We start from the raw sequence: 27,985 nt of genomic DNA on the forward strand, positions 1-27,985 counted from the left end.
AGGAACTAAGAATGCAGCAGAAAATTACAGGAGCCCACATATCCTTTTTTTCTTAAATTTAATTTGTCATATATAAGGTTTTTATATACAATCAATGTGCATTGTAACAGTTTATATTAAAAGTCCATCAGATTTCTCTAAAATGTTACCTGGCTGCATCGCACATTTGACATTATTGCCCACATGAAAAGGGAAAACAAATAAATTGACGTGACTTTTGGCCTTTTTTGGATTCTGAGTGTTATCACACCTACCCTTTTAAACCAAATGCTTCTGAAAAAACGTTTCCAGAGCACGCAGTTTAGATTTTTACATATTATTTCATTTCTTACTGCATATACAATATTGACTAAAAATAAAAAAGAGAATAAAAGGGGAAGAAATAGCATGTATCTAATAAAATAGTCAATATAAAAAGAGGGACTAATGGAATTAAGTGGCCCCTTTCCCCATTTTTTACATTCTAAACATTGATTCCATCAAGACAAATCATTAAAAAGTGTTATTACACATTATCTTTTAATGATAAGAAGGCCTGAGTTGGTAGGGAAAGAAACAGTCAAAAAAAGCCTGAGAAAAGGGAAAAAGTAAGGAAAGCTTATTTAATCCATTTACAATAATTTACAGCTGTATTTTTTCGTGTGTAAAAAGGCATAATAATAGATCACAAACAGGAAATTCCTGGCTATTTTACAGTTTTAAGTACAGAATTTAAATATTCAAGCTTGTGATGAAAAGCGGCAAGGTGGTCGCAGTGTACAATGTAAACAAGTAGCTTTGGAAAGTGAACAAAGTCCTTGAGTGTTTTTCCTTTATTAAGAAAAGAACTCTCTTTCATTCCTTCCTGAAACATGATCACAGGTCAGAGTAAAAGTTCATATACAAACATAATTTAAATGAAGGTCAGTCTAAAATCTGACTTAAAAAGTTTTATCCAGCCTATACGCAAGGGCAGTGTTGAGGTCCCTGTAATAGTAAACATTTTCATTTCTTAAAAAAAGAAAAAAAAAAGTACCACATTTGTAGTACAGTGCAGCATAATCCTTAAATATAAAAAATATTTTCTCTTTTGTTGGGATAATAGACCTTGCATCCTGGAAGAAGTAACAATACTGCTACTGATAGAAGATCTGTTTCTATCTTTCAAGTCATGTAAGGCAATTACCGTGTTGGTTTATGATATATGGCTAAAAGAAAAGTCCAAAGAGACAACACATCAGTCTTTGTTATGTTTTCCGACTACTCCAGGCATGCTCGGGCGTACTTTTGTGTTCGACTGAATGTTCAAACGGAGATCTGGAGCCATAAGGAGACCTCTGATCAAGCGGAGATCTCGGGCCACTACTCGCAGCTCTGTGGTCCATTTGCCGATCCGAGTGATACCTATAATCCCTGGATGACTTATGGTGCGAGTATTCAGAGCCCGATCTATGATCTGAATGTGAACGATGATCAGAATGAGATCGGTGATCAGAGTGAGATCTATCTTTCAAACTTCCTTCCAAATTCGACCGGTGATCTCTACTTCTATGGTCATCCAGTTTTCTGTGTTTTTCTCTATCACCATAATATCTAAGAACAGAGGAATTAAGATTTCCGTTAATAACAGAAGTAGTATATAATAAACCGTTAAAAAATATCTGGAAAAATTTTCTACATGGCTTTGAATCATAAATATTTATATGAGAGCATCTAATTTGAATTAGTGGCTTTAAACACAATACATGATTCAATTTTCTGGAGTTGAAGGAAGGGCTATACAGAAGCTAGTACACAGAGCAAATTTGGAGCATGCACCCACTCCCTGACGACCACACCACAGGGTTCAAGCAGTAATTTATCTTCACCCTGGCATGGAGCAACAGCCCAAGTAGGCCAAGCATTGCAGGAGAGGTCCTAGACATCCAAGCTCACCTCGAAAGCCACCCACCCCTGCAAAAAAAGGGGTATTAAAATACACCACTACAACTCAAGGCTTTTTATTTTAAGTTTTTTGGTCCATACCAGGCAATTCACGGTTCACTCAGGGGATCACATGGGTTTCCTGAGATTAAACATAATTAGTCTTGTACTGTCTCTCAAGTACCAAATCTCATGATCCTTTAGCCAAAGTAATAGTGGTGTGCGGAAGGCACTTGCCCGCACACAATCGGCCTGGGTTTGATCCCAGTAAACCTTAAGATCCCCAAGCCCAGCCAGGAGTAACCATAGTCAAGAATAAGCCCTCAGCTCAGCTGGGTACAGCCTCCCTAAATCAAACAATAGATACTTCAGTTTATTGCTATTTTTGAAAAATATTAAATCAACATTCTCTAAATCTAATGATACTCCATAACTTTCATATCTTATTGAACATGTTAGTACTGAATCTATGCATTAAAAACACCTTCTAGAGAAAAGCTGTTCTTTTAATGAAAAGTACCATATATTGGGTTTTCATAATTTATAAATAACCTTAGACTAACTAAGTCATTTGACTTGTAGACCAAATTGTCAGAAAGTCAAATTCAGCAAATACAAATAAAATCATAATGCAACATTAAAAAAAAAATCACCTGTTATCTTGCTTATAATGGTCCCAATCACGATGATCTTTCCCGTTACTAAAAGACGAGTAAGGTCGTTTCCTAGAGTCATTCTTTTTGTAAGAATCGCCTGGATGCCGATCTTTATGATAATCATGATACTGGGATAAATGTCGGTCGGATGAGTAACTGTCCCTGCTGCTATCATCATGATTTGTGTTTTCCTTTAATCTTTCCAAATCTGTTAGGTAAAATAGCCAATATTTATTAATAACCCAAAACAAAACAAAAATAAAGAGTAAAAGTATTGTGTCAGACAGGAAGCCTTGTTCATTCAATTCTTGCCAAAAGAAAATCAATTCCTAAATATAACATAGTTAAAGTATTTTAAAAAAGGCTTACAAACACAGTGCATACTAAGGGTTATAACAGGTCACCACCTAGAAATATAAAAAACCACAACTTAAAAATATAAAGTCCATTTTCTTATCAGACTGCAACTTTATAACTGTGTGAGAATATACTATTATTATATTTTCTTAAGTGTCCATTTAAAAAATTCTATAATTTCCATATAATAAAAAGACTTACCTGGGTTTCTAATCACATGAGCATTCAAATTGCTGTTCTGGTCATTATTTTGCTAAAATTAAACACACATATGTAAGCATATATTAAGTGACTCTAAATTCCCTTAGAAAACATGAAAAACATTTAAAAATCCTAATATTAAAAGCAGTAGTTACACATAAATTATTAGGATGAATAAATTTATAATATACCCTATGTCTTTAAGCATAAGGTACTTTATAGTTATTCTTTACATTTGACTTTCAAATAAATTTGGTGTTACAGAAAAGTTGTAAAGGTAAGTTTCCAAATGTCCTTTACCCAGATTTTTCTATGAATATCTTAAATAAACATAGAATGATAATAACGTTATTAATATTACTAATTTAGCTACAGACTGGATTCATATTTCATATTTTCCCACTAAGACCCTGTTTTGTTCCAGGATCCTATCTGTAACTATTACACTGACAGAGTTTTCATGTGTTCTTCGCTTTCTCTTACCCATAAGAGCTCCTTCCTTCTTTAAAAAAAAAAAAGAAAAAAAAGAGTATTTGATAGCTATTTTGGCAGAGTTTATTTCAACTATGGCTTGTCTAGGATCACCTACGGAATGTAGGTTGAGGTTAAGGATTTCTGTCAAGCATTTCACTGACATTTTCTCAGGACTTCTGATGTCAAATTGCCTTTCTACTGATAATGTTCACCTGAACTGTGTATGTGAGATAGTGTCAAGAAAGATTTGCCTCTATAAAGTTATTTATTTTTATAACTAATTAACATCCTGGTGAAGATACCTTTATAGGTAACTTTTGATAGGCAACACTAACATTTTCTTTTCTTCTCTTCTAACTTTAGCTTCCTTCAATAATATATTTCACTTAACCTACAGAAACCTTTTATGTAGTACTAATAAAGAATTTCCCATCCCTTCGCTGATTAACCGCATTCTCTAAAAGAATGATGACTCATAGTTTCAATGGTACAAATTAAAAGTAAAAATACAGTCAGTGCATTTATTTACCTGAGATTCCTGCCGCTTTTTAATAGCATGTTTATATAACTTATGTAGTTTTCTTGCATCAAACTCAGTAAATTTAGAAACAAAGATCCACAGGTTTCTGAAAAAGCAAAACAACTGTAATTACCTAGTTCTTATATGAAATCCTGTAATTCTACAAAACTAGGCTGTGAAAAATGCATAGAGTTTAAAGAGTAGTCACTTACATGTTCAATACTTTCAAAAGTCAATTGCATAATGCCACTCGATTTTTAAAACTGGGCTCCCTAAATTACAGTGTATCATCAATGCACACCAAAGTCTATATAAAGACCAGTAGTAGGCAATTTTAAACTAATAGAACATTATTTTTGTTAATTGTGTACTAACACACAAAACATTCAAATATTACTCAAAGATTTAAAAAATAAAACAATGATCACTCTTATTGCTAAATTTATCACATATTTTTGCTGGTTTGTTTTGGAGATACACCACGCAGTGCTTGTGGCTAATTCCCTGCTTTGCACTCAGGGATCACTCTTCACAGGCTTAGGGCACCCAAGATTGGCTGTATCCAAGACAAATGTCCTACCATTTGTCACATCATTCTGGACTACCATCTATAACTTGATTTATTGATTAAATTCACTGTGCTAGTTTTATCACATATCATTTCTACATGTATCTCATTTTGGTCACATTTTGCTGATGCATTTCAAATAAAAAAATAATAGGTATTTTTAATAAAGAATACAAATACTAGGGCCGGAGAGACAGCACAGTGGTAGGGCATTTGCCTTGTAAGCAGCTGATCCAGAATGGACAGTTGTTCGAATTCTGGCATCCCATGTGGTCCCCCAAGCCTGCCAGGAGTGTTTTCTGAGTGCAGAGCCAGGAGAAGCCCTGAGCGCCACCAGGTGTGACCCCCACCCCAGAAAAATAATACAAATACTTAAAGGATATTAGTTAAAATCTGTATAATTTGTCTTTTTTGTTTGTTTTTGGGTCACACCCAGTGGCACTTGGGTTACTCCTGGCTCTGTGTTCAGAAATTGCTCCTGGCAGGCATGAGGGACCATAATATAAATATGCCAGGATTTGAACCACAGTCTGTCCTGAATAGGCTGCATGCAAGGCAAATGCCCTACCACTGTGCACTCTCTCTCCGGCCCTAATTTGTCTTTTAAAATAAGATGCAGATATAAAGAAACGCAAGAGTTTAAATGTAACAGTGAGTTTTGTAAATTTTTATCATGTAGAAACAGGAAACAAAAAGAAAATTTTATTTGCCTCTTTACAAAAATCTAATTCCTTTACTGTGTACTGAGTTTTGAAAAATGGCTAAGACACCACCAACAGAGGAGCAAAGAATCTCTGGTTATAGAGATTAGTTAGTCTAATTTCACAGTCTGATTATATTGTTTCACATCTGTCAATGAAATTGAAGAAGAAACATAATGCCAGGACATCAGAAAGAATTCATTAAACAAATTACTAAAATTTGCTATTCGACAACAAAAAATTACTCATTCAATTTAGATAATAAAAATATTTAATAAAATCTTTAATGCTGGTATCTCACTTTAAAAGTTAAAATGATGCCTATAAAAAGTTTATAGGGTTCAATTAAGACAAAAATAGTTGAAAATTTATTTGTTTGGGGGCCATATCTAGAGGTGCTCAGGACTTAAACTCTGGTTCTGTGTGCAGGGATCATTCCTAGTGAGCTCAGAAGACCCTAGAGGTGCTGGGGCTGGAATCCAGGTTGGCATCATGCAAGGCTAGTGCCCTCCCTACCCAATGTACATCTCTTCAGCTCCAGTTGAATCATTAAAGAACATTTAGCAAAGATAAATACATGTATTCTAGCTTTTGTTTTGTTGTTATAACAAAGAACTAAAAAGAATCGGCCTTTTTTAAATGTTCAAAACACTGTGTGTTAAGGCACTTTAATACAGACATAAATATGCACCTTGAATTAAATTTTCAAGCAAACTTAATTGAGAAAATAAAGCTGAATACTTGACAACCTACAAATGAATTTACGAACTGCCACATATCTTACTATATTTTACAGTAGAGCTCATGAAAGAAAATTAATAAGCAGGGCCGGGCGGTGGCGCTGGAGGTAAGGTGCCTGCCTTGCCTGCGCTAGCCTAGGACGGACCGCGGTTCGATCCCCCGGCGTCCCATATGGTCCCCCAAGAAGCCAGGAGCAACTTCTGAGCGCATAGCCAGGAGTAACCCCTGAGCGTCACAGGGTGTGGCCCAAAAACCAAAAAAAAAAAAAAAAGAAAAAAGAAAATTAATAAGCTTTCATAATTAAAATACTTTTCCTAGTCTGAAATTATTATTATTTTTTGGGGGAATTATTTTAATCCTAATTTTTTCACCTGCTGATTCGTGTGACTAGGTAAAACATCTGGTCGGGACTAACTCGTCTCAGATTCATCTGCTCACCAAAATCCCTACTTCTTTTTAAGAATGGAACAGGGGTGGAGGGATAGCCCTGAACACTATGGCTCAAGCAACCCCTCCGCATTTCAATTTCCATTTCATTGGAAATAATAATAGCTGCTTTGATGTCCAAATTATAATACCATTTAAAGAATCAGAATGGGGTGCCTGCTAAGACAGACATAGTACAGTGTTTGGTCATCTCTTTATTGAAAGTAGCTGTTTTATTCTTTTGGAGGCTTCCTGAGCAAGTAAGTACTTAAGAGGGTCTGCAATGAATATAGGTGTAAGGAAGGGGTTTTTGTATTGTATTTTTGTGTTCCTAGGGTATATTCCTAGGAGTGGTATAGCTGGATCGTATGGGAGCTCGATTTCCAGTTTTTGGAGGAAACAACCAAGATGCCCTTCAACAGATGAATGGCTAAAGAAACTGTGGTACATATACACAATGGAAATATTATGCAGCTGTCAGAAGAGATGAAGTCATGAAATTTTCCTATACATGGATGTACACAGAATCTATTATGCTGAGTGAAATAAGTCAGAGAGAGAGAGAAAAACGCAGAATTGTCTCACTCATCTATGGGTTTTAAGAAAAATGAAAGACATTCTTGCAATAATAATTTTCAGACACAAAAGAGAAAAGAGCTGGAAGTTCCAGCTCACCTCAGGAAGCTCACCACAAAGAGTGATGAGTTTAGTTAGAGAAATAACTACATTTTGAACTGTCCTAATAATGAGAATGTATGAGGGAAATGGAGAGCCTGTTTAGAGTACTGGCGGGGGTCGGGTGGGGAGGAGGGAGACTTGGGACATTGGTGATGGGAATGCTGCACTGGTGATGGGTGTTCTTTACATGACTGAAACCCAAACACAATCATGTATGTAATCAAGGTGTTTAAATATAAAAAAAAAAAAAAAAAAGAAAAAAAGAAAAAAAAAAGAAATATAATGAAATCACAATTAAAAAAAAAAAAAAAAAAGAGGGTCTGGGTAGTCAATTGAGCAGGGCTGGGGATTCAAAACAGGACCTGACAAGGTGGTGCTACTCAGGCCCATAGGCCATAAACCTGAGGGGGGTGGGTCTTAACCCTGGTGCTAACCTCCCTGGCCCCACAACAGAGTTTTTAAATAAAAACATTTATAAATTCCCACCACCACCACCAGCACCAAAACTCTCCCCATTCCTTTCATTGTTGTCACTGCTGCTCAAGGAACCATATGAGATCATAACTGGGATTCCTTCTATAGGCAAAGACTGTGCTCAGCCTCCAAGCCAGCTCCCTGGCACCTGAGTACTCAGATGCTGAGTACTGAGTCATACTTCTTGTCAACATATCTGTATAGAGACATCTATGAACAAGACATAAAAATGATAATCATGGTTATCAGAAAACGTAATGTCAAATCTTTTAAGTCCCTACTTTTATAGTTACACATAAAGACATTATCTTCTTTCATGTGTGTGCCTTTGCATGCGTGCATGTATATACATATATTTTGTTTGGGCAGCCAGGGTAACTCCTTGCTCTGTGATCAGGACTCATTCCTGGTGAACTTGGGGGAACAGGGATCAACCAGGGTCAGATGCTAGCAAGGCAAATGCAGTCTTCACTCTACTATTGCTCTGGCTCCTTTCATATTTGTTTGTTTGTTTTTGGACCACACCTGGCGGCGCTCAGAAGTTATTCCTGGTTTTGAGCTCAGAAATTGCTCCTGGCTTGGGGGACCATATGGAATGCCAGGGATTGAATCTGTGTCCGTCATGGGTCAGCCACGTGCAAGACAAATGCCCTACCACTGTGCTACTGCTCTGGCCTCCTTTCATATTTTTAAGAACATATTGTCCTTGTGTTATGGTATGACAAGGTCAGCAGTTTAATGACAGGCTTTAAAAAATCATGGACCCTAATTTCCCCCTTATCTTTTCCCAAGGTAGCACTTAGATCAAAGAAAGAGTGAATTTACTTTCTGAAGTTATTTCCCAACTGAGAGTCTTTTTCTCTCTTCTTCTTTCTGTTTTTTGGGTCACACCCGGCAGCGCTCAAAGGTTACTCCTGACTCTAGCTCAGAAATGGCTCCTGGCAGGCTTGGGGAACCATACGAGATGCCAGGATTCAAACCACTGACCTTCTGCATGCAAGGCAAACACTTTACCTCCATGCTATCTCTCCGGCCCCTTTCTCTCCTCTTCTACCCTGCCATCAACCTTTAAAAAAAAAACTGGTTTAACCAGAGGTAAAGTGGTTATAGGAATGAACACTAAGAAAAAAAGTCAAGGGAAAATAAGAACTAAAAAGGTAAAAAAAAAAAAAGGAAAGGTATTCTGACCAGCCAGTAAAGAGACAATCAAGTCTTATTAGGTGAAGACAAACATAAGAAATAAATAACTTAGCTATTGGTATCTCTTCTTTTAGAGATTTCTCTCCTCCTTTCCTAAGAACTAAATCTGAAATTATCACCTACTTGAAGAATTGTACTAAGATATTTATTTTTAAATCAGAAAACCTCAAAATTTTACTCTCAGAGTAAGATTTTAAAAAGAGACATGCACTACAAAAATCTTAGAATTCAAACCCCTTTCACTAAAAAAAAAAAAAAAGAAGAAAAGAAAAAGAATCCTAATATTCTTTAGGTTAACTACATAAACTTAACTTTAAAAATCATTTGCTGCACTACAAATGAGTCTCTTTTAATCTAGCTTTATCACAACAAAGAAACAATCAAGAGTGCCTGGAACCTCTCTGGCCATGAAATTTCATTTTGAATGGAGAATTCAGTTATATTCCAACATAAGCCCAATAATATATCTAACTGTATTTCACTGTAATCCTGATACATGGCTTTACACTTTGACGATAGTCATATATTCTGACTCATAAAAGAATGGAATAATTATTTTATGAAACTTAAGGAAAACAGTAAAGATCCAGTTTATATATCTCAACTATATATGAGGATAAGTTAATGTTATGGATAAAATACTATACTGATTTTTATTTCTCAGTTTTCATATTGAAAAACATAGTACCTCTAGTTTATAAAGGGTTTAAGAACAAGTATTTTATAAATTTATAAAAATTTTACAGAAGGTAGTTCCAGTGAATTCAGGGATAACTTACTCAATGTTACGAAGGCAAATTTAGCCAAAATGAGAAATAATGTTAACTCTTAACCATTCCATGGCATTACAGTAACACAAACTCAAGTTATCATTGCTGTCAACATAGGCATAGATTCTTTAAACATAGTCATCAATTTCGCTTGTTTTTAAAAAGCTCTATGGCCAAAGTGACCTTCCAACCTCCCTTCTCTAGGACGTAGGTCTGGTTGAATCTAAAGGTAAGAGCAAACAAGTGAGAAGATGGTACAGAGGGTGGGCTCAACCGAAGCACAGTTCTCCAGCACTGCTCAGTATGAGAGGGACTACCTTGCATGAATGTGTGTAGGAGGCCCTGTATATGTGTATACATGCATACAAACACTACAAACACACACACTATTTTTAAGGGACAATTGGTAATACTAAGACCTAAAGATGTGATCATGGTCAGGCCAGCAATATTGAGATTGGGAGTCTCAGGGGTCTTCAGAGCTGCACCCAGAAGTGGTCAAGGGGTGAATGTGGTGCCAGGCACGGGATAGGGGTCCCACACATATGTGCCCCTGAACCCTGTGAAATCTCTCTAGCTCCAGATTTGTTTCCAAACTTAAAATATAATCATTACTGTATCTTCAGAAATATGTGGTTACTTTTTTGGATCTTGGGTCACACTTACAGTACTGAAAGAAACATGGACAGAGATGGGAATCTTACATAAAAACATACTGTGTGCAATTACCCTACTGAACTATTGCTGTGGCCCTGCTCTGAATTTTTTTGTTTTCATTTTTGTTTTGGGGCCACACCTGGTGAAGCTCAGGGGTTACTTCTGACTCTGTGCTCAGTAATTATTCCTGGAGTCTCAGGGAACCTGAGGAGATACTGGGGATCGTAACAGCTGTACTATCGCTCCAGCCCCCCCACTTTGATTTTTAACCAATGTTCCAGTGTTTGGAGACAGAATGCCACCTATAATTTATCATGATGAATAATTAATGACGAATAAAAAGCTTTCAAGTTAAAGGAAAAATGATGGAAACAATTTATCTTCCAATTACCTCTTTATTTTGCTACCCAAACTTCAGAAGTTAAAGCACAGGTAATGAAAAGATAATTATGCGAAGAATACATTTGAACACTTCTCAAAAGTACATCACTTACTTTCTCCACTGCTTAATCTGGTCAGGATTTGCATACTCTTTCAGACACTCTGTGATATGGTCACCAATCTTTATCAGGCATTGTCTAGTGTGCTCCAGCTGCTCTCTTTCTGAAAGGCCTTTCTCAGGCCTATCAAGTTGCTTCAAGGCTGCTTTGACAGGTCTCATTCTTTCCTTACACTTTAAAATGGAAACATAGAATTCATGTATTAAAAACACTAACTCATAAGAGATCTAGTGCTTTCAATGACATTTAAATGAGCATGGCATCATGCAAATCTAAACTAGAGATTTTTTACCTCATAACTTCACAAAGTTTACAGAGATTACTACTTATTATGGTGAATTTCTATTATCAGATCAAAAATAGAGATAAGTTAGGGAAATATTTTAATATTATGTACCTTTTATAAAAATGATTTTTATCCTATACATACCACTTTGTAAGCATTTGCTATTCTGTATACACAACATTCTAAAGCAGTCTTAAATATAAAATACTAATTAATGTTAAATTCACTATTAAGGAAAAAAAGTCCTGTGAGTTTCTTTAAATATTATAAATGCAGGGGCCGGGTAGGTGGCGCTGGAGGTAAGGTGTCTGCCTTGCAAGCGCTAGCCAAGGAAGGACCACGGTTCGATCCCCTGGCGTCCCATATGGTCCCCCCAAGCCAGGGGCGATTTCTGAGCACATAGCCAGGAGTAACCCCTGAGCATCAAACGGGTGTGGCCCAAAAAACCAAAAAAAAAAAAAAAAATATTATAAATGCAAACTTGAAAATTTATATAGTACTTTGTATTAGACGTCTATTCTTCTAAACTTTGAGACAAAAAACAAAGTTGATACTGATGGGTTTTGTTAACAACACTATTTCAAGTGATCAGGAAATGAGGGGAGACTAATAGAGATCAACATTTTCCTTGATTTATGCTACCTGTGTCATAAAACTTTCACAATAAAAATATTAGGAGCCAGAATAATAGTATACTGGGTAGGGCAATTGCCTTGCACATGGCTGACATGGATTCAATCTCCGGAAACCCATTTGTCCCTTACACCACGCCATGAGTGATTCCTGAGCTCAGAGTTAGAGCTAGGATTAACCTGAGAACCACCAGGTGTGGCCTCAAAACAAACAAAAAAATTACTCACAAAGCCAGAAAGATAGTTGTAAGTCGTAAGTTGGTAAGACAATTGGACAATTGTCTTGAATGAAGCTAACCCTGGTTTAATCCCAGGTACCAGAAACAGTCCCTGAAGCGAAGGTCACTCCCAAGTATAGTCAAAAATCACCTGACCTGGCCCGGAGAGATAGCACAGCGGTGCTTGCCTTGCAAGCAGCTGATCCAGGACCAAAGGTGGTTGGTTCGAATCCCGGTGTCCCATATGGTCCCCCGTGCCTGCCAGGAGCTATTTCTGAGCAGATAGCCAGGAGTATCCCCTGAGCACTGCCGGGTGTGGCCCAAAAACCAAAAAAAAAAAAAAAAATCACCTGACCATGCTACCCCCAATTACTCCAGCAATCTATAGATTATAATAATATACATATATTAATACGAACTAAACCATAAAGAATAAGTAGTTTTTTGTTGTTGTTGCTTTCTTTTTTGGTTTTTGGGTCACACCTGGAAGCACTCAGGGGCTACTCCTGGCTTTGCACTCAGAAATCGCTCATGGCAGGATTGGGGGATCATATGGGATGCTGGGGTTCAAAATGGGGTCCGTCATGTATTGGCCGTGTGCAAGGCAAATGCCTCACTGCTGTGCTATTTATTGCTCCGAATCCAAGAATAAGTAGTTTTATCTCTATGGGTGGCAAGTTGGTTTATTCCTGAATATTTATTTTCTTTGTTTTTATCTTAGCCAAAATTATTTTTAATTACAACAAAGATGCAGTGCCTGCCCACTGCTCTAGTCCATATTGTTATTCTGTCTCATAGAACTATTTGGCCAAATTAGTTGGGGATTTTTCTGCCTTTAGTTAGGAATAACTTCCCCTCCCTAAAAAAAGCTTATCACTTCCCTTCATTCCTATCCAATATAAAAGAGAAAAAAAAACACAAAATGATCAAGAGGTAGAATTAAAATACAGATTATAAAAAGAAACATTAGCTTTAAAAAAGCAGCTAAGGAATCCATCTCTGATATAAATGTGAAGGAGAGACAGTGAAATCCAAGGCTAAGGAGGAGGAAGGTATGCACTCCGGTGAAGCATGAGCAGGGACCCAAGGAGCAAGCCCTGGTGGCCACAGCTCCAAATGTAAGAATGCAATTTAAATAAAATGCCACATTATTAATAACCAAAGATCTATTACTTACAATGCTGAATGTCTTCTGGTCCAGCTCTTCAGATTCTTCAGATATGGGAACTGGTTCACCACTCGCAGTGATATGAACTGGAGCATCCAACACAGATAATTTCTTAGATTTTTCCTTGCTCTCAGACTTGGATTCACTCAACTGAAGAGGGTAGAGGAGAAGGAAGTAACGAGTGCAATTAACACCTTCAGAAAATAATGACTCTCATTTTATTCTATAATTGTTTACTCACATCATTCGTATCTATTTTCTCCTGATTTTGTTTTGGGTAAATAACAATCAAAAGACTATGTTACCCTTTTCATAAGGCAGTTTATAAAAAATATTCAAGCCTACTTTTCTCCTTCACTGAACACGCAATGTGTATTTTTAAAGAACTGAATTAGGCTAATTTGGGCTGGTAAGCAATTTAATCTCCTAATATGTAAAAAACAAAAACGCTATTTTGCTTTCTAAATTTTACAGGGTGGTTGGCATACCTTTTCTTCCTTTATGTCTTTTTCTTTCTGCATAGCTTCTTTAATTTTGTTTTCTCTTTTTTCTTTAAAATCTTTTTCTTTTAAATCTTTCTTATCCTCTTTTTCTTTTATCTCCCTTTTAAGTTCTCTTTTATTCTCTTTTTCTTTTGCTTCCCTCTTTTCTTCTGGTTCCTTCTTTATACAAACATCTGGCTCAGGTCTTTCTTCACTGTCTCTTTCTGTTTTAATTTTTTTATTTGGATGTTTCACAGAAGTGATCTCATCCTGGAAAGTGCAAGTATGGCCAATGTATTACTAACCAAATCCTGAAAAAGACTAATTTCTTTTCTTTGCATGACTTTGGATTGCATGTATGTGGATTCTGAAAGAAATAACACAGAATCCCATTAATAATGATACATGCTATGTTTACCTTCCTGTAAGAATTAAGGTAAACCAGTCCCCTTCAGAATTCATAATAAAGTCAAGAAGATAGAACCTCACTCAATGGGAAAATGTTTGAAAAGAAAAGACCTTTTAGTCTCATTCCTCTAGTGAAGTATGGTTATTATAATATTCTATTAGATGGGTAGAATTCTGTGCTGTAAACAGTTTTTTTTTAATTAAAAATAAAAGTACCTGAATGTACAATTCTAGGTATAAGTTTAAGTTGCAAATGCGTAATAAATCAATCCATGTTCTATTGTCTGTCTAAAGTTGCTTTCCTAAAACATGTTCTTACTTTATCATCATCTTCATCAGACTTTTCTGAGGGTGGAGGAGAAGAATCACTCTTTATTTCTTCTTTTACTTTTATAGATTTCATCGCTTTATTCTTCTTAGCTCTTGCTTTCCTTCTCTTTGATCCTCCCTAAAAATAAGATTTTTAAAATTCTGTTTAAATAGTAAGTCTGAAATAAAAATGTTAAAACAGTATCCATATCCCTACTCAGTCCTTAGCCTATTGATAAGCTATACTGATCTCAGTCTACTGAAGTGATACAATGTAAAGAGTCAAATATAATATTGATATAAATTTGAAATGACTACAATTATCACTTATAAAAGAATCTCAGAGGGGTTGGAGAGATAGTCCTGTAGTAAAAATGTACACGCCTTACATTCAATTGACCCCACAGTCAATCTCTGGCACAACATGGTGTCATGTTGTCCCAAATCCCTCACCAACAAAATAGTAATGAAGACTTAAACTCTGAGACAAAAATTCTACTCTGTAAGTTACCCTCAACCCTCTTGAATAGAAAGGGAATAGATTCCACTTTAGAAACTGATCAGTCACCACTTTGAGTATGAAAGCTGAATAACTTAAGGCAAAGTATGCTCTCACTCAGATACAGCTACTAAATTAAGAGAAATATATACTGAACAAGCTTTATTAACTAGAGGGTTTGAGGTGATTTGTAATCTAGAATAATTTTACTTATAATTAAATTGCTCTTAAATATGTAAATTTTTACTTACTGCACCAGAAAGTCTCTGAGCTTCTTTTTTTGCAAGATCTTTACTAAGTAATTTGATGAGGTAGTCTGCACGTGTCTGCAATTGCTTTGCTTGTGGCTTTTTATCAGGATCATCTGGAAGAATCTGAAATGCAATTTTTTAGAATGTCTTTAATGAGAAATTTACTGCTAAATATGCATACCTATCACAAATACACACACACACACACACACACAAGAATCAGACACGGGTCAGCTGTGTACCACTGTGACCCATATGAAGTATACCATAAGGTACCCTGAGCCCTGCGCATTGTCAAGTTTAGTCTAAAACCCAAAAATAAATAAATGAAAATGAGCAGGTAGTGTGAGGATATATAATAAGGAGCTCTTTGTTATTTTCTATTCTAAACAAAGAAATGATTCTAGTTGGAATGGTACCTTCTAGTCACTAAAAATCCTAAACACTTGAATATAGTTGACTTCAACTTTTTTAATTGGTCAGTAGTGGTCTAATAGATGCAGTTAAAAGCCACTGGGGTTTGCTATTTTAAAAAAAAATAGTATGTTTAAGACCAGGAAAATAAACAATTAGATATTAAATGGCAAATTTCTCCACATGAAAAGAAACCATGAATATATGGAACCGATGACATAGTACAGGGAGTAAGACATCTCCATGCAAACAAATAATCCTAGTTTCATCTCCAGCAAGGTGAACGGTTTCCCAGGACTGAATCATTGGTTGTAGAGTAGGAACCAATACAAACAAAGAAAAGTCAATTGAATGGGAAAAGATATTACCATTTCATAGTCTACAAAGGGTTAATTTTATTCGAGAAAAAGCTGAGTGGATACTTTTGTAGAGACCAAAAAATCATGACCAATAGTTGGGACTGGGGCGATAGCACAGCAGCAGGGCATTTGCCTTGCAGGAGGCCAACCCAGGATGGATTCCCAGCATCCCATTTGGTCCCCCGTGCCTGCCAGGAGCGATTTCTGAGCGCAGAGCCAAAAGTAACTAACCTCCCTCTGAATGTCGCTGCGTGTGACCCAAAAACAAACAAAACAATAGTTATAAAAATATGCTCATAATTGCTGATGATACAGGCAATGCACATTAAGATATATGTGAGGGGCTTGAGTGGTAATACAACAGATAGGGTGCTTATCCGGCATGACGATTCAATCTCCAGCACCCATATGCTCCCTGAGCCAGAACTGATCCTGAGCACTGCAAAGAGTAACTAAGATTGTGGATTCGGGAGTACAGCTTGGGTGTTGATCATTTGGGTCTTTTCCAAGCTACATTGGCTTGTTTTTCTGAGCAGCATTCTGTAAAGAGCAAAGGGCCTTGAGCTCTGAGGGTCTTCCATATTCAGTCTTCTCAAGGGATCTTACTCCCACTGTGATATCTCCTGAAAGAGGTCCAGCCTTTGGTCCTAGGTTGCATTTAGGCTGGCAAAAGGGTAGGTTAAGTTCTTGTCAGACCATATCCTAGTTTTTTCTGAAATTCATTACCAAAGATTCCCTATCTATGGTGCTTTTTATGCACATATATTATTCTCATTCTATTTATTTCATTTTCTCTTGAGAACATAAAACTCAAGCGGTGGTGGGAGATAGGCCCTGGTAGTGCACCAGAACCAATGTCAAGAGGATGTTCTGGAGAAGAGTCCTTAGGCTCTTCCCTGCAGCCATACTCTAGCAACCAAGCCCAAGTGTGGCAGGCGGAGAAAAGTCATGCCTCAAAAACACCCTTGTAGAGGCAGGTGGACACTTTTCTCTATAATCGACTAGATTTGCCCGTGTTGCCTCTCTCATGCTCTCTCCACCTCATTCATTTAAACAAAATTGTATTTAAAAATGCTTAGATTTGGATGAACACAGAGTATGATACTGATATAAATGAGTCAGAGGGAAAAGGATATATACTGAACAATTGCAAAGGAGAAGGAAAAGGTCTGTCAGAGAGCCAGGCAGGAGATATGACAGTCGTACTGGTGAAGGGATGGGTGCTAGACATTGCACAACTGAAGCCAATCACAAACAACTTGGTACCTCACAATTCAATTTAAAAAAAAAATTTAAATTTTTTAAATATTTAAATATTTAAATTATTCAAACCAGAAAGTCAGCTCAAGTGGTGGAGCACATACTAGTCAAGGTTGCACAGAAAAGTGCCTTGGTTTCCTGACTCCAGTGAGCTTGTTTCCAACATTATTTAAACATTAAAGATAAAAATGAGAAAAAAGTTAATCCAGCATTAATGGTAATAGAACCAAGAAATATGTAGGTACCTTGTGTGTTAAACTGAGATCAGGATCCATTTTAATCATTTCCCAGCTTCCATATCCATATTCATAGATACCAATCAACAAGTTGGAATCATCTTCTTTGCCCCAGTCTATATCAAAATGAGCTGCTTTTGTGTGGCATGGTATAGTATACCTGGCATTTAAAGTTACAATAGATAATGTCAATATTACAATTGTCTTGATACTATACTTTAAATTTTTTCTGATTCAAACTAGTCAACGACAAAAAAATAATGAAACATATTCAATATACACATTTTATAACAACAAATAGGTTATAAGAGAAAAAGTGTAACTCACTGCTTTCTTTCTTCTGGATCTGAAGGAATGGATTTGTGTAGTGGTATTAATTCTTCTTCATGGGAAATGACTAGCTTGGCATTCACCTGAACTCCTGATATTCGAAATGTTGGACCCTTCACTTTTCCAAGTCTACCACCTTAATTTTATTTAAAACAAAATAAAGAGTATAAAACACATAATCTTAAAAAATATAAAGCAATCTATGCTTGTGCTTATATTATTTATATTAATTAAAAGAGTCTAACTAGAAAAACCTAAATTTCAGTAGATACATGGGTCACAGTGTTTAACCAATTACAAAAGAAACCATTTATTAAGTTTTTCCCTCTCTAGATCTCATGACCAGATTTTGCTCGACATGTTTCTTTTTCAATAAAATTATGAATTGCAAAATAAACATAGTTGGGCCAGAGCTACACTAGAACGGGTAGGGCATTCACCTTGCATACAGGCGACCCAGGTTCTATCACTGGCATCCCATATAGGTTCCCTGAGCACCACCATAAATGACTCCTCAGTGCAGACCCAGGAGTAACCTCTGAGCACTTCTGGATGTGGCCAAAAAAAAAAAAATGGGGGGGGGGGGTGGCTGGGCATAGTAAAGTATGAATGCTCAAAGACAGATCATTTATGTATAGTGACAATTTCTTCCTATTATATCTGTATACACATTAAAAATAAAAACAGTACTTGGTTGTTGTTGGGGTTTTTTTTTTTTTTTTTTTTTAGAAAAAGCACAATAGGGGCCGGGAAGGTGGCGCTAGAGGTAAGGTATCTGCCTTACAAGCGCTAGCCAAGGAACGGATCCCCCGGCGTCCCATATGGTCCCCCCAAGCCAGGAGTAACCCCTGAGCGTCAAACGGGTGTGGCCCAAAAACCAAAAAAAAAAAAAAAAAAAAAAAAAAAAAAAGAAAAAGCACAATAACTTCTGATGTTACCATGTTAGCTCCTAGCCAGACTATAAATAGCCAAGATATTGCTTCTTCTGCTTTTTTTTTTTTTTTTAAGGTTTTGGGTCACACCCGGCAGTGCTCAGCGGTTCCTCCTGGCTCTATGCTCAGAAATTGCTCCTGGCAGGCTCAGGGGATCATATGGGATGCCAGGCTTTGAACCACCGACCTTCTGCATGCAAGGCAAACGCTTTACCTCCATGCTATCTCTCCAGCCCCGCTTCTTCTGCTTTAAGTCAGCAAACTCTCCCTCATTTTCTATTAACCTGGAATGATCTTGCGCTATTTTTGTAAAGTATTTTCTAAGACCAATAGGCAATTTATGATATGCTCTCCCAACCCAATAAAAGCATATCATGAAATTTTCATTTACCTAAGTCCCTCATTTGGATGTTACCTGTTCGTTCTGTTCCTGAAGAAGTATCCTTTAAAGCTTTGATGCAACCAGTATGTACTAATTCTCCTAGTCGTCTGAGGTCTGTCTCTGATTTATCAACTAACTCAGCATCTCGAGCAATTGCATCTAATCTGGAATGAAGCAGTACAATTTTCAGGTAAATGTGCAGAATAAAATGGAGCCAGTATAAGACTAAATATCACTTTAAATTTTGACAAATCAGTCTACTGAATGCTTTATGAATACCAACTAAATAACTGGCATGAGATTAAAATAAACAAAAAATTTCATGACAAAACAATTTATTTGATATTCAAGGGCGATACAGTTGACTAATTGATTAGACGATACTCTTAAATTTTAAAATTACATTATCATTATATAAAATATTTTCATAACTGAAAGTTCAAATAGTATTATAATTAAAATAAAAAGATGGCTCCTAGTATCAAAAATAAACAGGCAAAAATGTAGTAAATCTATTTAAAAAAAAACAAACATCTATTTCACAGAAGATCTAGGGAGAGAAAAATCAGTCTATTTTGTGCTTTAAGACTCACCTAAACATAGATGCACATAAATTTTAGATGAGGAAAACAAGAAAAAAAATATATACTGGGGTCGAAGAGATAGCATGGAGATAGGGCATTTGCCTTGCATGCAGAAGGACGGTGGTTCGAATCCCGGCATCCCATATGGTCCCCCCGGCCTGCCAGGAGCGATTTCTGAGCACAGAGCCAGGAGGAACCCTGAGCACTGCCAGGAGTGACTCAACAACAACAACAACAACAACAACAACAACACTAAAGCAAATGGTATACTAAAAATTTTAATAAAGTATAAAAGAATATTTCAACCATTTTAAGTGAGCAACAGTCAATGTGACATTAAGAATCATTATGACTGTTATTAACAATTAGAAAGTTTAAGTTTCGAATACCCTTAATAGTTTTCTGGGAACCTCAAGAACCCCTCAGCTCTAGGCAGCATTTGTTCCCTAAGACACACAGATATTTTCCCTCATCTTTGGGAGGGTGCATCTTATGGTACACAAAATACGGTAAATCAATTTGAATTTTTGTAACTCTATTCAGATTTGGCCAGAATAATAGACAATAAAAACAATAAAGTGAATAATAAAATGGAAATGACCAACAATAAGGTTCAATCATAATATTTTAAAAGATGTTCACAGGAACTAAAGAAATAGTATGGGGGTTAAGGCCTTACATTTGGGTGACCCAGGTTCCTGGCATGGCACATAGTCCCCAGAATACAGCAAAGAGTGATCCCTCATCACTGAACCCAGAGTAAGTTCTGATCATCACTGGGCATGGCCCCAATTATCATTCTCTCTCCCCACAATATAATAAGAGTATATATGAAAAAAAAAAAAAAAAAAGAAAACTTCTGTCCCAATTCTCATTCTCTTTCTCTCCTCTCTCTCCCCCCACATTATAAGAGTCTCTCTTTCCACAATAAGAGTATATATATAAAAAAAAAATTAGAAAACTTCAGTCCAATTCTCTCTCTCTCTCCCCTCTCTCCCTCCCCCTCCCTCCCACTCCCTCCCCTCCCTCTTTTCTCTCTCTCTCTCTCTCTCTCTCTCTCTCTCTCTCTCTCTCTCTGTCTTCCCTCTCTCCCTCCCTCCCTAATAAGAATATATAAAAAACATTAGAAAACTTTTGTGGTAAGAGAAAACACAATTTGTCAAGTTGGATTCTTTTAGCAACTCAGCCTCTTGAACAAATATTATTAAACATATGGTAAAAAATAGATGAATGAAAAATATCTTATCATAAATGTGAAAAGTATTTTATAATATACAAAATACCTCCTCTGTAGATTCTACAAAGAAGTAAATACTACAATGAAAAATCTTTTAAAGGGAGATGGGTGGACTCCCATCTGTAAACCCCATAAATCCATCTGTAAACCCCTGGCTCTTCATTCAAGGATGACCCCTAGCAGGGATTGAGGGACTATACAGGACGCTGAGGATAAAATCAGAGTCAGCAGTATGCAAGGTCTTACTCCTGTACTATCGTTTCAGCTCCATAAAAAAAAAAAAAAAAAAAAAAAAAAAAAACAAATACAAAATAAAAACTACTTGAGGGCCCGGAGAGATAGCACAGCGGCGTTTGCCTTGCAAGCAGCCAATCCAGGACCTAAGGTGGTTGGTTTTAATCCCAGTGTCCCATATGGTCCCCATGCCTGCCAGGAGCTATTCCTGAGCAGACAGCCAGGAGTAACCCCTGAGCAACGCCAGGTGTTAAAAAAAAAAAAAAAAAAAAAAACTTTACTTGAAATGTGCTTTCCATAGATTAATTGTGTAAATACCTGCTAAAATAAATTTAGCAAAGAGGACAACTTGAATATTTGTTCAAGTCAAGAGCATATAATATATTCTCTTACTCTATGAAAATGACAAATGTATTTACCTTTCCAGAGGGCCACCAAATTTCTTGTAACTCTTGATGAACCTAACAGAAAATAATTTTTTGGTTTAAATACAGACTTCAGTTCCCATTAAAATATAGAATAATTTCAAATATATAAAAACAAGGAAATACTTGTTAGTACAAATATTAATTCAAAGCACTGTTACTAATAAAAATGAGCCAAAGATGCTAGAAACAAAAAAATGTTAAAACGTTTAAATGATTAAATAAGAAAGACCACATCTTAAGACCAAAGATGATATTTAGAAACCAAAATAAATAAAACAATAGAAGCTAAATTTTATTTTAGAAATTACTTTATTATTTTTACAAGACAAAAAAAAGGGTTATAGGCTACCACAGGAAGTGTCTTCAGGATTATCAAGCATATTACACCTCCTCACATTCCAAATGTTGATAAAAGTTTACTGAAGATAGCTTCAATTGTATGGTAATATACCAACAATGGAAAATAAAAATCTTACTTAAGAACAAAGCTACCTAATGGTTGATGGATGAGGGAAAATATCCAGGGAAAGCTGAAATGCCTCTTCAACTAAAGACAGAAAATCCAGCAAATTAGATGGTCATAAAAGTACCCTGGACAAAATCTAACAATGTATTTGGTTTTCTGGTAGAAAGAATGAGGAAGAACTTGGTCAAGTCTATGATTTAAAAGAAAACAGTTACAATGTCGTGAAGAAACAACATATTGTCAAAATACAGCAATGAATGACCTTTTTACAAATTTCACGTGCAAAAGTATAACAGACAAAAAGTAAGCAGTCCTCCCCACTGCCCTTAAATGAATTCATATACACAAATATATATATACATATATGTATACATATATATATATATTTTAAAACTACAATGTATTTTTATGGCCAATCTTACTCAAATTTCTAACAATATTAACATGGTTACTTTCAAAAAAGCAAATGACCTCACTAGTTTAAAAAAATAAACTAGAAAAATATGAAGCTAAATTATAAAATGAGTAATTCTGGGATTCAGAAATGCAAGGAGGGTGTTTAATAAATAAACCTAACATTAATAATAAAAGCAAAAAAAAAGAAGCTATCTAATCTAACAATAAATGAACAAAAATTAGAGATTAAACTATTTTTTTTAATTATAGACACAAAAAGCAGACCATAACTCAGTCTATTATTTATTTGCCAAATTTTCTGCTGTAATCTTGAAAAATAATGAGACCTTTTTGTTTTGGTTTCATCTTGTAATAAAAAAATCAAGCTGAACTGAAATGGTCTTATGCCATCTTACCGCCGAATTTCTGCATCACTAAATCCTTTAATGTTTTCCCGAGGAATTGTCCGTGGTCGTCCACGTTTCTTTGGCCTCTTCCTTTCGGAGACAGAATCACTATCAGATCCCGAATATCTCCTGCTTCTGCTCCGCCTTCCTTCACTACCATTAAAACTAATCTAGAATTTGGAAATAAAAATTTACCTGAGTTATCAAGAGGAGAGAATACACGATAGATTGACAGAACAAATTTAAATTTTCCATGTACCAAAAATATTCATTAATTCAATTTTTAAAAAAGCAAATAAGAATACAGCACGTTAAACAGAGCCTTAATATTTTAAACATTCTTTTATTGTTGTTGTTATTGTTTTGGATTTTTGGCCACAACTGATAGCACTCAGGGATTACTCCTGGCTCTGCACTCAGAAATTGCTCCTGCTTGGGGAACCATATGGGATACCGGGGATAGAATCTGGGTCTGTCCTGAGTCAGCCATGTGCAAGGCAAACACCCTACTGCTGTGCTACCACTCTAGCCCCATAACATTCTTAAAAGCCAGAAAGAAAATAACCTATTTTTGCAGAACCGATAAAGAGTATCAAAACGCAATTAATCAAGAGCTATCAATATAACATTACACACTTTTGTCACAGGTAGCGTGGCACAACACTACTGCTGTCTAACATTTTGTTCATTTATCCCATAAAATAAGTATCAATACATTTTTAACATTTGAAATCCCACAAAGCATTTTCTTTGACCATACCAGTGTGTGTGAATAGAAATCAATTATTCAAAACCCTCTATAAAAGCTGAAGCGAGAACACAGTAGGTAGGGCCAGATGGCATGCATGTAGCTTCCCAGGTTTCTATTTCTGGAACTGCCTATTTCTCTGAGTGAACCCTGAGAACCTGGAGTAAGACCAAAGCGTTGCCAGCTCTGGCTCAATAAGCCAAAACAAAACAAAACAAACAACAAAATCCTGGAAGATCAGATGTGCTGCACTATGTGCATGTACATACACTTGCCAAGCAAACAGTAGACAGAGTGTACTAGAGCATGGCCCCAAAACAAACCAAAGAAATTTTGAAAGACATTCCTAAGATTTAGAAGATAGTACAGTAGGTAAGATGGTTTTCTTGCATTAAGTTGATCCAGGTTCAGTCATCTGAGTGATTACTGAGTATAGAGCCAAGAGTAAGCCTGAGTGTATCACCAGGTATTGGGGGGGAGGGGGGAACGGGACAAGAAATCACTGATAATCGGAAAATAGATTTTAACTGAATAATGGAAAAACAACAAAAATTCAGGAGAAACACAGGCAGTGAACTCAGAGGAAAATGTACAGATTAAATATTAATTAAACATTCTAATCAATATCAATCATATAAAAATAAATTACTTACATAATATGTTCATGTTTCATTAATATTCACAATTATATAATGTGTAAAAGTGAATGATACATAATACTAATATGTATCAATGGATATTATATGCTGTAATATATTAGCTAGTTATTATATATTAATAAGTCCATATTTATATGATTATAAAACCAGAGCTTATTTTATAATTATAAAATGTGAGTATTTCATAATTAAAAATAAAATTAATAAAAATAATGTTATTGATTCAGTAGTTGGTTTTCTACCTCCCCCCCAAAACATCAAAAAAATAGCCAGAAAATTAAAAGAGGCAAAAGTCAATGAAATTTAAAACAGAAAGTTCAATCAAATGTAAAGATATTTTTGGAAAACAATTAAATTCTGGCTGAGATGATGGAGAAAATATCAATATTAGGAATGAAAAGGAAAATCATTCTATAATTTAGACACTAATGGTTATGAAGCAATATATAAATAACTTTATACATACAAATTCAACAACTTAGATCAAATGAACAAATTCCTGGAAATTACCAAACTCAAGAAATACTTTGCTGCATGTCAAAGTTAAAAAATCTTCCAACAGAAAAATTACAGGTCGGTATGGTTTCCCTGGCAGATACTATCAACATTTATAGTGAAGAAGTAATGACATTTCTGCAAACTCTTCCATAGAACAGACAAAGGAAGACTCACTTTTGAATTCATTTTGAGGTGACAAGCATTATCCAGACAGATATTTAAAAATTACTATTTTCAACGATACATGCCTAAATGTTATCATTATACAATTTCATAAACATTTTAAAAAGAAAATTATGAATAAACAAATCTCAAACAAAAAAGAGCAATTCAAATGTATTATTGAATTATAGAAATATTTTGAGGTAAGAATAAAAATCACCTGTTTTGCACAGTTCCTCATTCTTGGGAGCATATAAATTTCTTCAAGCTCTTTTTGTCTTTCTTCCTCTTCTAAACGTCTTCTTTGATCTTCTGGAATGATTTCCTCCCAATTCTTTGAATTTCTTTCAGGTTCCAAGTCAATGTCATCCTCATCCATATTTGAAAAGTTGGCAACCTGATATAAATTACAAATTTGAGCAGGTAATTATTTAAAATATCATACTTGATTTGTTTCTCTTTCTTTGAGAAATGAAATGCATACTAGAAAAATAAAAATTAAATAGGGTAATCAGAATGACTATAAGCTAAATCAAGTATGCCAGCTAAACTAAATTTATTTCTTCATTGCGTCAAAACAAAAAACCAAGTAATTTCCAAATTATCTTCCAGAAATGATTCATTTCACCATGCTACTCAAATACTTTGATAGAACTAGAGAAAATGTACAGTAAGTACTTTGTAGTATAACATAATAAATCATCTTCTAAGTCATTACCAAACCAGAACTGTCTTATTTTTTTACCATGTACCTGAAGAAACTATAACTCAGGTTCCTTAACGTCATCTTAAAAAAATTAGTATAGTAGGGCTGTTGAGTTAGGAGTAAGGTGCCTGCCTTGAACATAGCCAGCACCAATTCAATTCCCAGAACAGCATAAGATCCCCCAAAGACCAGCAAGGGTGATGGATCCCTAAGCACTGCCAAGTGTGGCTCGAACCCCCATCTACCACCCGCACAACGTCTTTCATAATAAAGCAATGGTAACAGCACAGTAACTTTTGTGAGGACTAAATAGATGAAAGGCTATACAGGCTGGTATTTCCGTACATTCAAACTTACAAATAAAGAAAATTAAAATAAGAGAACTATGCTTATTTTCTCCTATCAGTAATAGTGAAGTGATGACAAACAAGGCCAACTGTGGATAAGTACTGGTATAAATGTGACTGTGCACTGCCATAAAGATCATCTAACTTGTTCTAGGCATTTTATAAATTTTAAATTTAATTTTAATTTACTGCTCTAATGAAAGCAAATAGTTTAACTTAGTAGCTAGAAGAGGTTAATAAGATCAGCAGCTGAAAATGGAAACTTTTTCTATTTTAGCTGGTCTATGAAAACAGTTCATTCTTGGGGCTGGTTCAGTGGGCAAGGTTCTTGCCTTGCATACAGCCAATCTGAGTTCTATACCTGGCATCCCATACAGTCCTCCAGTCACACCTGAGTAACTCCATGAGTAATGCCATGAGTAACTCCTGGGTACTGTTGGGTATGTCTCCCCTCTCCCCCCCCCCCCCAAAAAAAAGAAGTTAATCACTGACTTTCCCAAGGTGAATGATCACCACACCAGGAAAATTTGGAACAACCCCGGAGCTTCAAGTACACAAGAAGCGCTCTGCTCGTTCACCTACAGAAGAGAGCTGCTAGGACAAAGAGTGGTTACTGTGCCAATTCTTTCTGAAAAGAATGTAAGTAAAGCAGTATGTCTACACATAATCCAAGTGTGCCATGTGTGAAAACTTTTTCATGAAAGGTCAACAACATCTGCGGACAAGAGGTTAAAAACCACTCATCAGATCAACCCATAGTGCGTATCAGCTCTAGATATGTTAGTCTCACCAACATAACTAAACTAGTATTCTAGCTAGTAATACTGCTTTAATTCTTGTCCTGCTTGTTCACCCTCCACAAAGCTGTAGTTACAACTTTTTGTTCACTGTTTTGTCCCTATACAGATGTTCACTGAATATGACAAATTCCATCCACTAAAAAGCCTCTCTTCATGGGGGCTGAAGCAATAGCACAGAGGTAGGGCACTTGCCTTGCCTGTGGCTGACACAGAACAGACCTGAGTTCGATCCCTGGCATCCCAAAAGGTCCTCCTCGCTTGGAGTGATTTCTGAGCACATAGCCAGGAGTAACTCCTGAGCGTCACGGGGTGTGCACAAAAAGGGGGAAAAAAACAAAAAACTCACCTCTCTTCATGTAAAAGAGGATATACAGGAACCTGTTTCTTTCCATTAAATACATGATACATGTTATGATACTAGATGATTCACAGTGCTTTGGGATGCTTACAACATTGGGGTCCTCACCAAAACAGGGATATTTTAACTATCAGTTGATTCTCACTGCTAACTTTGCATTACTCGAGCAGTTCTTTGTAGTGGTAAAGTTTAAGTGTTCCGCAGATTTTAAGGATTTAATTAAGGGGCCATACAAACCTTCCAGAGTTAAGGTGTTTACTATGCTTGCAGCTAACCCTGGTTTGGTTCCTGGCACTGCATTGACTTCCCCTGAACACCACCAAAATTACAGTTAAAACCTAAACAAGAAAATTTGTGATAAAAATTTAGTAATTACTGTGCAGACTGTGTTTTTCAAGAGACTACAACCCTCAGTACCTCTCAGTCACTTTATCTGTTACACCAGGATAAAGGAACACAGAAGCTACCTTGAACTGAGAGAGCAGTTCATCACCCACAGTTAAAGGACCTGGTTCATTTTCATGCGTCTCTGCCCTCTTTAAGATTTCATCTATGTCCATTTCCTAGAATGAGAAAGAAACCTTCTTAAAATCCTTTAAGGTAAATATACTTTGCACTTTAATATAGTCTCAATTATTCTTTTCACCTGGGGCTCCTGTTCTTCTCCTTCAGGTTCCTTAAATAGTTCTTCTGCACCAAACTTCAAAATGGCTGACAATTCTTCTTTATTGAAAGGAGTAGAACTAAAATCAAGAAAATAAAGACACAGACAGTCCATTTACCAATCACTGATACAATCTTCTTTAATGTGACATGGCTGGTAAATGAAGGACTAATTAGTAAACTATTTGCGTAGTACCAGGAGTCAAACCCAAAGTCTTAAACATTTTAAACTGCACAAATTTCAGGCCTTGTTTGTGCTTCAGAATTAAAGAACCTTGTGCCTGACCAAGAGTACAGCATA

At 36.0% G+C, this 27,985-nt stretch overlaps 1 protein-coding gene across 1 annotated transcript in view; it reads right to left on the reverse strand.

Moving 5' to 3' along the window:
- Positions 1–350: 350 nt before the first annotated feature.
- Positions 351–27,985, reverse strand: part of CHD1 (chromodomain helicase DNA binding protein 1) — a 93,463-nt gene continuing 65,828 nt past the window's right edge. Inside the window, exons 20-36 of the mRNA XM_049769108.1 lie at positions 27,668–27,764; positions 27,489–27,584; positions 25,031–25,207; positions 22,753–22,913; positions 21,466–21,507; positions 19,025–19,155; positions 17,675–17,813; positions 17,357–17,507; positions 15,079–15,201; positions 14,339–14,467; positions 13,618–13,881; positions 13,139–13,279; positions 10,820–10,998; positions 4,120–4,216; positions 3,117–3,168; positions 2,556–2,766; positions 351–1,572 (exon numbers count right to left, since the gene is read on the reverse strand). Of these exons, the coding sequence (XP_049625065.1) occupies positions 1,227–1,572; positions 2,556–2,766; positions 3,117–3,168; positions 4,120–4,216; positions 10,820–10,998; positions 13,139–13,279; positions 13,618–13,881; positions 14,339–14,467; positions 15,079–15,201; positions 17,357–17,507; positions 17,675–17,813; positions 19,025–19,155; positions 21,466–21,507; positions 22,753–22,913; positions 25,031–25,207; positions 27,489–27,584; positions 27,668–27,764 (2,536 nt within the window). The 3' untranslated portion in view covers positions 351–1,226. The remainder of the gene's footprint in view (positions 1,573–2,555; positions 2,767–3,116; positions 3,169–4,119; positions 4,217–10,819; positions 10,999–13,138; positions 13,280–13,617; positions 13,882–14,338; positions 14,468–15,078; positions 15,202–17,356; positions 17,508–17,674; positions 17,814–19,024; positions 19,156–21,465; positions 21,508–22,752; positions 22,914–25,030; positions 25,208–27,488; positions 27,585–27,667; positions 27,765–27,985) is intronic.

This window comes from Suncus etruscus, chromosome 2 (genome assembly GCF_024139225.1).
Source record: "Suncus etruscus isolate mSunEtr1 chromosome 2, mSunEtr1.pri.cur, whole genome shotgun sequence".
In the NCBI taxonomy this organism is placed as follows: Eukaryota; Metazoa; Chordata; class Mammalia; order Eulipotyphla; family Soricidae; genus Suncus; species Suncus etruscus.